General features: G+C 41.0%; 1 protein-coding gene across 1 annotated transcript in view; it reads left to right on the top strand.

Annotated features, from left to right (window-relative positions):
- LOC118113214 (CUB and sushi domain-containing protein 1) overlaps window positions 1-12,633 on the top strand; it is a 292,387-nt gene that overhangs the window by 212,617 nt on the left and 67,137 nt on the right. The window contains exons 37-43 of the mRNA XM_047340219.1: window positions 3,850-3,966; window positions 4,064-4,177; window positions 5,936-6,031; window positions 6,194-6,397; window positions 7,482-7,606; window positions 7,722-7,818; window positions 8,814-8,918. Of these exons, the coding sequence (XP_047196175.1) occupies window positions 3,850-3,966; window positions 4,064-4,177; window positions 5,936-6,031; window positions 6,194-6,397; window positions 7,482-7,606; window positions 7,722-7,818; window positions 8,814-8,918 (858 nt within the window). The remainder of the gene's footprint in view (window positions 1-3,849; window positions 3,967-4,063; window positions 4,178-5,935; window positions 6,032-6,193; window positions 6,398-7,481; window positions 7,607-7,721; window positions 7,819-8,813; window positions 8,919-12,633) is intronic.

Below are 12,633 nucleotides of genomic sequence, written 5' to 3'. Positions count from 1 at the left end.
AACCATAACAAGACGAGAGGAGTAGAGGCCAGATGAGGTGAGGAGTCCACTGAAATGAGTTCACCTGCAGTGTGTATGTGGGTGTTTTGGGGGGGGTGTTGACAGATGTGTTTGCTGCTGCTGTTTTTTTACACGCCCACCACCCACATACACACACACATCCACACACACGTATTTCATTGACCTCTAACCTGGTGTATAAATGTCCACACACCCGGTTTGTAGCTCTCCTGGTTGTGCTAAGGATGGATCACGCTCCGGTTTGGTCTGCTACTCGTGGGTCATGCAGCAGGAGCAGGGATTGATGCGGGTCTGTTTTTTTATTGCAGCGCTCTAATACCGGAAATTACACGCTGTGCTCTCGCTCAGCCCCATATAAATTCATTCTCTTAACTTTTTATCCTGCTGTGTTGTTGTGAAGAGGAAGAAGCTAATCTAAGGAGGGTGCAGCAGAAGTGCCATTTCAGTCCCAAAAACCCTTTGCTACATTAAAGTGCACGTCTTGATTGTTTCACAACTTTTTAATGTGATCAGGTGAGACCAAAATGCTGCTGCGTAGTGCCACTGAATGGGGTTTTCTGCATCATACACAAACTGCCATCATTATTATATCGGAGACATACATTTCAAAATAAAACCTATTTCAATTAATTTACTTGATAGATAATGTTATTTATCAGTGGTGTGATGTAGATTTACTTTGTTACTATAGATGAGTACATTTTTCATGTATCTGTACTTAAGTAGATTTATTTTCAGTTACTTTTCACTTATACTCTACAACATAACAATGCATTGTGTTACCAGGTTCACATTGTTTTATTTTTCTTGGCCTAGGAGGTTATGTCTTCATCCGTGCTTGTTTGTTTTTTAGCAGCATTACACAAAAATTACTGGATGATTTACAACAAAACTTGGTGGAAGGATGTGGAATGGGTCTAGAAAGAACCAGAATAACTTTGGTGTGGATGCAGATCAGGGGACGGATCAGTATTTATTTTCACTTTCTTTAACATCAAGAGGCTATAAATAAATAAAAATCTGGATCTATTGAATTTAAATGCGGTGTCATAAGAGGACTGTTGGGCCTTGGTGGAGATAAGAGCTCTACTGCACTCAGTCACTCAAATACTAGTTTTTAAAAGTAATCAATAACAAAAGGGGAATTAGTCCACAGATCTAATCAGATCATTCAGGTAACATTAGAACCTGCCTATTCAACGACAATACACCTCTATATTTTTAGTGGATATTATTTGAATACACTCACATACACTAGGGTGACAATAACCATGATGCTTTTCAGTGATTACACACAACCACTGCATGTGTGTTTTGTTCACCTGGACCGTGACCTGACAGGCACACAGACCAAAATCAGACCAAATTATAGAACCTGTTCATCTACCATGTTAGACTAATGTTCCATATCATGGGCCAGATACAATTTTTATCAGTTAAGTCAGAGGTTCCCCACCTCTGCCCTAACTACTACCTGTCAAACCCTCAACCCATATCTTAACCATTGACCCAATTATTAGTTTTTTTCCCAGTCGGGGACATGAGTTTTGTCTCCAACTGGACAAATTGTTGCCCAATTAACTGGTCTTTCGGCAGAAATTTGTCCCCTAAGAGGCTAAACACAAAAAGTCATGAGCACACACACACACACACACACACACACACACACACACACACACACACACACACACACACACACACACACACACACACACACACACACACACACACACACACACACACACACACACACACACACAAAGACCGACATCAAAAGCACTACACTTTTTCATTATATAACAAAGCCTTTGAGCCACAAGGGTCCAAGTGATATTTGGGGACAACATGAACGTTCTGTTAAACTAAACAACTTTTGAGCCAAACGCAGTCAGTTGAGTTTTCTTTGAAGAATACATAAGAATAACAGATTAGAGCAGTGATACACTCGCCAGCTTTGAGAGCAATGGGCAGTGCTCCCAGCAGCAGGGGAAAACATGAAAAAAATACATGATTAAAAGCAAAACGCTTCACCGCTATATGATGTCTCTAATCACTGAAGCAGCAAAGTGGATGAAGCTGTATGCTATAGTGTTGTCGCTTTACTCTTAATTCTACAATATCTACACATGAGTACGGTGACTTTTTGTGTTGTTTTGGCTTCATCATGCAAGCCGGATTAAAGTGACACAAGGACAACGATGTAAAAACATCGACCTTCAACTAATAATAGTAGTTTGAGGGTGTGAACGTCCATGTTGGTTGAACAAAAAGGTTTTAAATCTCTCTTCTGTTGAGGAAACAAAGAAGTCAGTGAAGCTCAAACCTGGCACAGCATCACTAAGGAAGATAGCAAGTGCATGATGATATCTGAGGGCTTTAGACTTGAGCGAGCCAATTATTTATTTATTTTAACCTTTATCTATTCAGGGGAGCCAAGCGCCCTTTTTAAGCAGTGCCACAATCACACTCTTATGGTTGCACAAAGTCACACTGGGAAGCTGCCCAGTACAACCGCAGTCAGATCTGAAGGCTGCTGGAAAAGCTTGAAGGTTATTGCAATTATGGAAAGGAAATTACTGCTGTTTTATCTCATTTTACCCAGATGTAATGTTGTATTACGGGGGTCAAACTATATAGTACGTACAGTAGAAAATAAATTTAAGTTTCCCCTCAGTTGTTTGATTTGAGGAAGAATAGATATGGAAATTGTTGCAGTCCCCAAATATGAATAACTCTTCCTCACCTCTCCAGTATCTTTGTCTTTTGGTGTTTCACCTTTAATCGTCTCTGTTCTCTTCTCCTCTCTCCTGTCCTGCTCATAAATTGGACAGAATCAACAAATTCCAAACAATTTTACGTGATAATTAATTTAACATATCTTATTTATAAAAATGTATTCCATCCATACTTATGCAGTTATTTGAGCGTCCAATATCAGATTACACAAAAGCAAAGCATTAATTTTAATATTCCATCCCATACCAGCTCAACGATCATCAGTGCTTATTATTCCAAACAAGCAACACTACTAGATGTCAGCTACGGACCGATATTCCAGCAGATGTACATCCATCATCACTTCTTAGCTATTTACAGTATTATTCACTGCAGTGTAATCAGTGGATTCTGTGCTCTGATCACATCTTCCTTCCATAACGTCCTCTAACCTCATCCCTTCCCGTGTTTTCGCAAACGATACTTGGTTATCCCAGTATTTGCAAATATTTCCATAAACATCAATAAAATACTTTGCCAAAACCAAAACCCCTGCACACCCCTTATTGACAGTTTAACCCTTTTGTCTGCTGAGATTTCTATCAAATATACTGTAGGTTAATTAAGTCCTCGCTCTTTCCCATCGCTGCTTTCTTTTGGTAAAGTGCAGCTGCGCAAAGTTGCACTTGCTCTTTAGAGCTGAGTCCTTTTCCTGACATGGCTTTGGCAATTTGTGTGAACATTATTAGGTGCAGCAGATCCACACTTATATCATCCTGCCATTTGCACAATCCTTCTCTAAATGCTGTACATAAAGCAAAGATGGGCACTTTACTGACCTCACAGAAGCTGCACCTTTGTAAACAGATAAAGTGCTTTTCCAGACTGGTGAGTCAGTTTGATAATAATATGCATGTGTTGAGGCACAGAATGTTCCTGAAGTGGAAGTGAAAAGGCCTCTATGAATCTTGCCCTCTCTCTCTCTCTTTGCAAAATACACACTACACAAAACCTGTAAGCAGTACCTAAACATGACTTAAACATCTGCTTAATATATGTGCATTTAAGAATGTTAATTAAAAAACAAATCTCTCTGTCTCTGTCTTTCCACAGCTCCATGTGGAGGACAGTATGGAGGATCTGAGGGGGTTGTTTTGTCTCCTAACTATCCCTTAAACTACACCACAAGACAAACCTGCTCCTATTTCATCACTGTGTCCCCAGAGTTTGGTTCGTCCATAACTAATCACACCGCACATGCTATTGTGTAAGTGAAGCAACACCACAAAAGCATTCATTTTAAACTTTTCTGTTCATCTTTTTTCAGTGGTGTTTGGTCAGTTTGCCGTTTTCCAAACGGCGATGAACGACTCGGTGGAGCTGTTTGATGGAGCCAATGAGAACGCTCGACTGCTGAGCTCCCTGGCTGGGTCACATTCAGGTGAGTCTCTGAATGTGACTGATTGGGCGTCAGCCACAGTCAGGGTCATGCTGCCATAAAGATAATGTTTTGTTTGATTGTTTTTCTCACCTATGACTTAACATGTCCTGCCTTTATAATTTAAAACTTCTGCCACACAATGTAGTAATGTTTTAAAGTTTCTCAGCTGTATTCCTTTTTTTCTCGTGGTCCTGAACACATCAGTGAAAGGGGAAATTATAATGAAATCGTTTATAAGAAAGCAGCTCTCGGGAGCTGTAGAACATAGCACCACTGGTCGTTATCACAATTTATTTGACAGTGATGTATTTGGTGAAATTCCATTATGGGTTATCTTTACAAGAAGAAATCAGCAGTGGGGGCTCTACCATATACACTGCACTGATACTTCTTAACACAATCCTCCCCGGGTTTCCTTATCCTCCTAAATTGGAGTCATCCCAGCCTGGCAACGCTTCGAGTCACTGTGCAGTAACACACAAATTGAAAGATGAAGCAATATCAATGTAAATGACAGCGTATGGATAATGTAATATTAAGAAATATTGATTAACATAGATGCCGGCTAAATGTGCTCGTATTTCCTCAGGATTTCATGTTCCCCTGCTCTGTCATGGCCAGGGGGCATGCTGCAGGGTTATCCCTCTGGAATTGACATTTAGTCTCTTACTGTAAAAATAAGGATATTTTAAGTAATTCATTCTGTTATGTGCTTGTAGAAATATGAGGTGAAAAAAAGTTGCTGTTTAAAGAGGAACAAGACTGCAACTGCCAGTTAAATTAGCATCACAATGCTGGAATACAGTAGAGTTTGAAGATAAAAAAAAAAGGAAAAACATCCAAATAAAGCAAACACAAACATGTATAGACAGATGTGATGGTTCCCTCAGGCATTTATTTCTGTTTTTTTTTCATCGAGGCTCTTGAGTGGATCAGTGAGCTTATTTCTGCATAATATTAACTTGGAGGATGTGACCGTTTTTGTATGGCTACATGTAGCTGCACATTACGCAATATTTCTCTTCCAAACTACCATCCATCTAAGTTAGTTCAGAGGAAACAGGCCTGTTTATATAATGTAGGATGGGTGGCTTATTCCTTAAAGTTAATTTGGGTTTGAAATTCCCCTTTTGGCTTAAACTGGCAGGAAAGAATGAAACACACCAGGCTTCACAAAATAAATGAATCATTACCCTATCACACGTGCACATAGATGCACACACACACACACACACACACACACACACACACACACACACACACACACACACACACACACACACACACACACACACACACACACACGTGCATGGACAAACAAATGTGTTGTACACTGTTCCAGCAAACTAACTGATTATTCTGACACACCAACGTATTAACACGCAGAGCAAACGTACACATACACACACACATCCTGACGCAGCTAATGATGGTTGTAAATGTCAGCCCCACCAGGCCATGTTTTTCTCATTTATCACTGTTACTTTGTTTGCCTGTGAATGTGTGTGCATATTTTCTCTGTGATTTGGTGTGTTTGTTCTTGCATTCCTGTGCTTGTAAGGACATTTGGCATTTTACCACCACGGGGAAATAAAGGAGAAGTTTAAAGTTAGATCAGTAAACTAGTACAGTACAGGCTGAGTCTGTTTTTTCTGCAAAATAAGATTAAGAATTAATATTTGTATTAATATTCATAATTTATAATCTGTGTGTGTGTGTTTGTCTCTGTCTCTGTCTCTGTCTCTGTCTCTGTCCCAGGAGAGACATTGCCATTGGCAACTTCCAATCAGATCATGTTGCGGTTCAATGCTAAGAGTGGCCAGTCAGCTAGAGGCTTTCACTTCGTCTTCCAAGGTAACTCTCACTTTGTTTGTTTGCCTTACTCACACATACATACACTTACAAAAAGAGTTACATCGAATTTAAGTTGGACATCTGTGTGTCTCTCCTGACAGCTGCACTTCTGTTTTCCTCTCCTCATTCCTCTCATATTAATTGTAACTGTCATTATTGTAGCTGTGCCTCGCACCAGTGACAGTCAGTGCAGCTCGGTGCCAGAGCCTCGGTATGGCAGGCGGATCGGTTCCGAGTTCTCCGCGGGCTCTGTGGTTCGCTTTGAGTGCAGTCCAGGGTATCTGCTGAAAGGGTCCAGTGCTATCCGATGCCAGGCCATACCAGGTGCCCTCGCACAATGGAATTCAACAACTCCAAGCTGTATAGGTAAGGCTCCCCTGAAATCTACAGTGAATGCGACCAGCTGACATAAAGAAGTAGTCAGTCCATTGGCGTGGGTGAATCAACCGGTACCGCAAGACATCTGTACATTGATTATAACCATGGAATGTTCATAAAGATGGATGACATGGCAGCTTCCAAAAGTGAAGCCAAAGCATCCTGGTGCCTTGCTGCAGTAAAGGTAATGAACCCAGCCTCCTATATGTTAGTGGATGGGACCTGGACCAAACTTGGACAAAAGTTTTTCCCAAACAGGGTTTCTGTTTCCTAACTTCTATGTCTTCTATCTTAGGTAGTTCTTATCACACTGGCCTATGTCAGTGTGGGTTTAATTAGTCATTTGATGATATTAAAATGGGGTGAAACAGCCTGATTGACCACTGAGACTGACTCATGACAATCAGGAGCAAGTTTAGGCAGCAGGGGCGGATCTAGGGGTGGATCCAGCGAGGGCCTGTCAGTGGTCTTTAAAGAAAAACAGTACTAACAAAAAATATGACATTTTTCAAGAAAATCTATTTAAAAGCTTTTTTTGGAGTACAGTGTGCTGGAATTTTCAAAACATATCGTTTTACTCAAAGCTATACAGCGAACAGTAAACAAAAAATGACACCTTCCTGAATCAGTAATTTTGCATTGATGTTGAGGTACATTCTTGCTCCTTTATGGCCCCCGATTTAGAATAATCCTAGATTTGCCAGTTATTGGCAGGACCTTGATGGCACAGCTCCATCCCCCATTTGATACTGTGCTGACAGTGGCTCCAAATGATGTCATCAGCAGGAGATAGCAGCGGTTTTGGCTTCATTGCTGGATAGTCGGAGGAAGTGGAGACACATTGTCCATCTCTATATATCATCTATGATTCTAAACGAACTCATTATAAGCCTGGGTGAAATCCCCCCCAGTCAAGAGAAAACCTTTTACAAATCGTTTCAGCTGGCTCTTAAGTTTATACTACAAGTACTGTAAATCATATTTACTTTCTTTGGCTCCCTGCGGTATCTGTTAGGTATCGGTTAGAGTTAACCTTGCTAAGAAATCCATATTGTATGTCGTTGCTCTATAGTTCCCTGCAGTGGCAACGTGACCGAGCGTCGTGGTACAATACTGTCTCCTGGTTATCCTGAACCCTACCCAAACAGTCTCAACTGTCTGTGGAGGATCCATGTCAGCGAAGGGGCTGGGATACAGGTACGGATACTCTTATATAGAAATGTACGATGCACTGCACATGCACTCATCTATGGAGGATACACCTTAACTCTGAGGCTGTTGTGTTTATTTGTTTTCATTCTTTTATATTTAGATCCAAGTGATGACGTTTGCCACTGAGCACAACTGGGACTCTCTGGAGATCTACGATGGAGGAGACATGACAGCTCCTAAATTAGGGTCATTTTCTGGTATGACAATATGCTCACACACACACACACACACATGCACAAAAAACACTCTGGAGATCTATGATGGATGAGATATGACAGCTGCTAAACTATAGATACACACAAACACGGACTGATGGACACACACAGAAACAAACACACACATCTATGATGAATTAGATATGACAGGTCTTGAACTATAGATACACTCACAAAGAGCATTCACTGGAGATCTAAGATGGATGAGTTGCAATACCAAAAAATATGATTTATATCTTCAATCAAAAATAAAAAAAATGTTTTTAAGACATGTAATTCTTCTGCTTTCCAGGCAGTTAGTGAGAGGAGGGAAGAGAGGAGGAAGGGAGGGATGGGAGGAAGAGTTTCACCACGAGGTTGAATGAAAGATGGAAGAGAAAGAGAGAGGGAAAGAAGTCAGGGAGGGATAAAGAATGATCTAACCTTTTACAATTTCCCAGCGGAGTTTCCCCTGTGACCTGCCCTAAGCACATACCTGTCACAAACCTATCACACATAAAACATGCCGCCCATAGGGCCACGAGCACACACACAACTTGCACACACACACACACACACAAATCACTTTGCCCTTCTCAAGACGCCACACAGGGGAGCTGCCCACTATGACCACAGTGATCTGGTGTTGGCCACTGAGCAGCTTGTCTCGGGCAGATGAGGGTTGCTTCACATAAGGACAGTAAAATCCTAGCTGTCCATTGAGGGCAAGATGTCGTTCAGTTTCTCTACACATAATTTCCCAGCTGGTGTTGGGATTTATACCGGAGTTGCAGAACAAGTGTCACTGTGCACAGTATGTGTGCATCTGTATGTTGTGTTGTGTTACATAAACTTAATTCTTTGTATGTATTTTTTATATCCTCCTGTTTTTTTCAATATCTATTGAGCATATCCCTGCAAAACACTAATGTTATAACTATTTTTTGTAAAAACTCCTCACCTGTTTGTGTTGTATCTGTATCTCTTGTCCGTTACAGGTACGACAGCTCCCGCCCTCCTCAACTCAACGTCAAACCAGCTCCTTCTGCATTTTCAGAGTGACATCAGCGTGGTGGCAGCAGGTTTTCACCTAGAATACAAAAGTACGTTAATGATTTTACCTACGTTTACATGGACACAAATAATCAGATTGTTCATCTTGATCTGAATAAGACATTCATTTGATTAGGATGTTTACATTCGTTTCTTATTGTACGTTAATGGGATTGTGACACCAACTGCCATTCATGTCAGTGTTATTATGCTCGGATGTGATGATGCGATTAGGACGTATACATATCTACCTAATGTGACTAAGATCAGAATGGATGGATGGATAGATTGATTGATTTTTAAAAAGAATGTAATTGCCAAAGTAAAACAGCCAAGGAGGGAGTGTTTGAGTGTTCACCTCAGTCAAAAAAATACACACACACAAAATGTCCTCACTCTGCGGGGTCTACTCTTAAAATGGTCCTCATGAAAATATAAGTTCAGGAACACACACACACACACACACACACACACACACACACACACACACACACACACACACACACACACACACACACACACACACACACACACACACACACACACACACACACACGTTACAACCAAAACCTTAACAGTGAATAGCAAGAGTCAGTGACCTGACCTGGTTACTACTGGTACTGCCTGAGAGCATGCACACATACTGCGACCCACACTGGAGCGCACACACTGAACACACACACACCTCGAGGGATGTAAACAGGAACAGTGTCAGACACATACATACACATCGAGTGCTTTTGCTTGTTTCATACATGCACAAAAAGTCCAAAAGAACAACACGTACACACATGCATGTCGTAAACAAACAATAGTATGTAGATGGATGATAAGATTATGCACATACACACACACCTGTCAGGGCACGGTTGTGCTTTTCAGGCCTTTCTAGTTGTTTTAGCTTAGAATCACTTCTAGATCAATGAACATGTCGCCTTGTGTGAGTGTGTGTGGGAGCAGATTTCTGTGTGTGTGTGTGGTTTTTTTGTGTGTAAGTAGGTGAACGCACACTTTTGTGGCTGAATGGTGTGTAGTTTAGCTGGCCCTGTGTGCTGTCGTGCCATCACTAGGGGGAGAAAACCTAGAGGAAGGGTCACTCTGGGGCACAGCACATTGTGTCTATATTTCTGCTTCACTATTTCTAACTGTGGTTGCACTCATCTTCTCAGTGAGGCTCTTATATAACAGGTGCACCTGATCCAGCCCAAATCTGACTGCAGTGATGAGACCATATGTGACACACAGAATTGGACCCCTTTCATACAGTAATACAGTATCATGAATAATCTGCAGGTGAAAGTGGTGGGACGGGCCACAGCTATTTTTATGTTTTAGCATTTATTTTGCTCAAGCCAACACCACATATATTATTGAGTTGGGAGCAGTGCAGGTGGCGTTCTCTGCAGGCTTTTGGGGCTTTGCTTTTTTTATGAAGGCTCCTAGTTTCTATGGGGAGAGGATTTGGAGAGAAAATGTCCTAGAATCCGACGTCCTCATGGCTCCTCTTGGTTGTTGGTAAAAATGACCCAACCAGAGACCTGAGTCAAGCCAAATTATATTCTCAGGTTGGGTAGGGCGTATTAATGTGGGTCTGGGGTCAGTGTACCAGTAATTGTAATGTGTGAATCAGAGTGACGAGATGCATCATAATCAAAACAGGGCTAAAATTAAGAGTGTGAAAGGAAAGAAAAACAAGCCTAACCCAAGACTCGGTAGGTTCACGACACCTACCTCAAATGTGTTAGTTTATTTTCATCCTACCTCTGGTGTTTTTTTTGTCAGTTTTGTTTATTTGTGAAGGTGTTTTCTTATTATTTCCTCTATTATTGTCTTTTATTCATGAAATTGTTTACTGCTTTGTGTGTGGATAGGGGAGGTTTATTTTGTAAAAAACATGAGTTTCAAAGTATTTGTATGAAAGGGCCATACAAATATAAGTTGGTTGGGTAGATGGATGATGGATGGATGGATGGATGGATGGATGGATGGATGGACAGAGATAGGGTTAGGGGGTTATACAAGCTCAGGTTCCCTACTCAAGGCCTGGCTTGGTTGTTTCAGGTTCATAATTTCAACATGTATTCATCCTTTAAAATCTGTTATTTTTGCTTTCCTATTTCCTGTTCATAATGGAAAACAAGTCCACATGCAGGATGGAGCACAATTAAGTTTTTCTAAGACCCCCTTCAAAATATATATCATACATTAGAGCAGCACATGAGCTCCTGTACTTCTCAGATGGTGGTTTTACTTATCTTGAAATGAGTGAAACACTTTAATCCCAGAAGAACCTCTCTTCTTTACAGGAGGTCTCACCACAAACTAGGCTTTCAACTTTTATAATAACGTGTTTCTTGCAAAACCAGGGAAAAACACTATTCTCATAGCTGAAAAAAACATCACCAGAGGTGGGGAGTAAGCTGCAGCCCGTGTATCACCATCACCAGTCTCACGTTCTGCTTCAACATGGGTATTGCACTACCGTCATTACCATGAGAGACGCACACATGCATTTTCGGTTTTAGTGCACACACCAGGGAAATCTACTTCCCTGATGAACTATGTTACACCCACAGGATACATACAGGCTCATTTGACTGAACGCAGCACTGCACAGCGCTGACGGAACGTGATGCCGGCTGATTAGAAATTTTGTCTGCCTTCACAGTCCCTGCAAAAATGTCACTGTGTCACATGACAATAAAACTGCGGCTACGGTTTTATGAGAAAGGCAACAAATTGTTTTCTTCTGACTGCACCAACTGGGATCCACCTCTGTGTCAACAGAATTCTGCCCTCAGTGACTTAAAGCTTCACTGACAATGTGGTACATTTTTTATTCTAAGAAAATCTTTCCGAAAGGGGGATGCAATTTATTTATTATTATTTTATCTCCTCATTCTGGCAGCCCATTTCTTTTTTATTTCCACATGGACACCTGAATCTATTGTAGTTTTAGTCAGTTTATTTTTTGTTACTGAGAAAGAAGTAATGCCCAGGAGGAGGAGATCAATTATTCTCCGATCCAGGTTACTCAGCAATACAGTTCAGTGACAGTACTGTACATTATAGGGCAGGTTACTCATTTCAGAACACATGTAGGCCAGGCTTCAATCTAATTGTCCATTGTATTTTAACCCAATACACATATCTGTTTATCGAAATCACTTTCTCTTTCTTAAGAGGTTCTACTCTTACATTTCCTACTGAGTGAAAAGAGTCTTGTAATTCGGTCATTTAGCAAAATAATACAGTCCCCATAAAAATCCACAACTATCAAATACTGTGGTATTTACACGTGTACATTAGAACTATTACTATTATAGAACCATTCAAACGATTGTGCTTCGAAAAGTTCCCCAATGTCTGGTTAGCAGTTTTGTGGAAGCTTGTGTGAGTAGAAGAATTCATCTGCTGGGGACACGTAAATGATTGTGGTGATGATGTTCTCATCATTTTCGGCTGACTGAAAGGCGTTTCATCCAAAGAGCAGAGTGAGACAACTCTGTCCCTGGTCTGTCCTCAAATAAAGAGACGGAAGTATAATAAATCCAGTCAGTTAGACTTAAATGCTGACACTGTCTGGTTGTATTATAGTGGCCCTAGTGGGGTGGTTTGTGGTACTGTCAGCATTTTACAGAGCATCACTGCTCTCTCATAACCAGGGAAGAGAGGGGGTCGTTTGTTTGTAGAGAGAGAGAGAGAGAGAGAGAGAGATGGTGGGCAAAATGGAATAGTTCCATTGATCAGTTGTCATGACAGCCT

This window comes from Hippoglossus stenolepis, chromosome 1 (genome assembly GCF_022539355.2).
Source record: "Hippoglossus stenolepis isolate QCI-W04-F060 chromosome 1, HSTE1.2, whole genome shotgun sequence".
Classification (NCBI taxonomy): domain Eukaryota; kingdom Metazoa; phylum Chordata; class Actinopteri; order Pleuronectiformes; family Pleuronectidae; genus Hippoglossus; species Hippoglossus stenolepis.
This window is presented reverse-complemented; position numbering and strand designations above follow the sequence as displayed.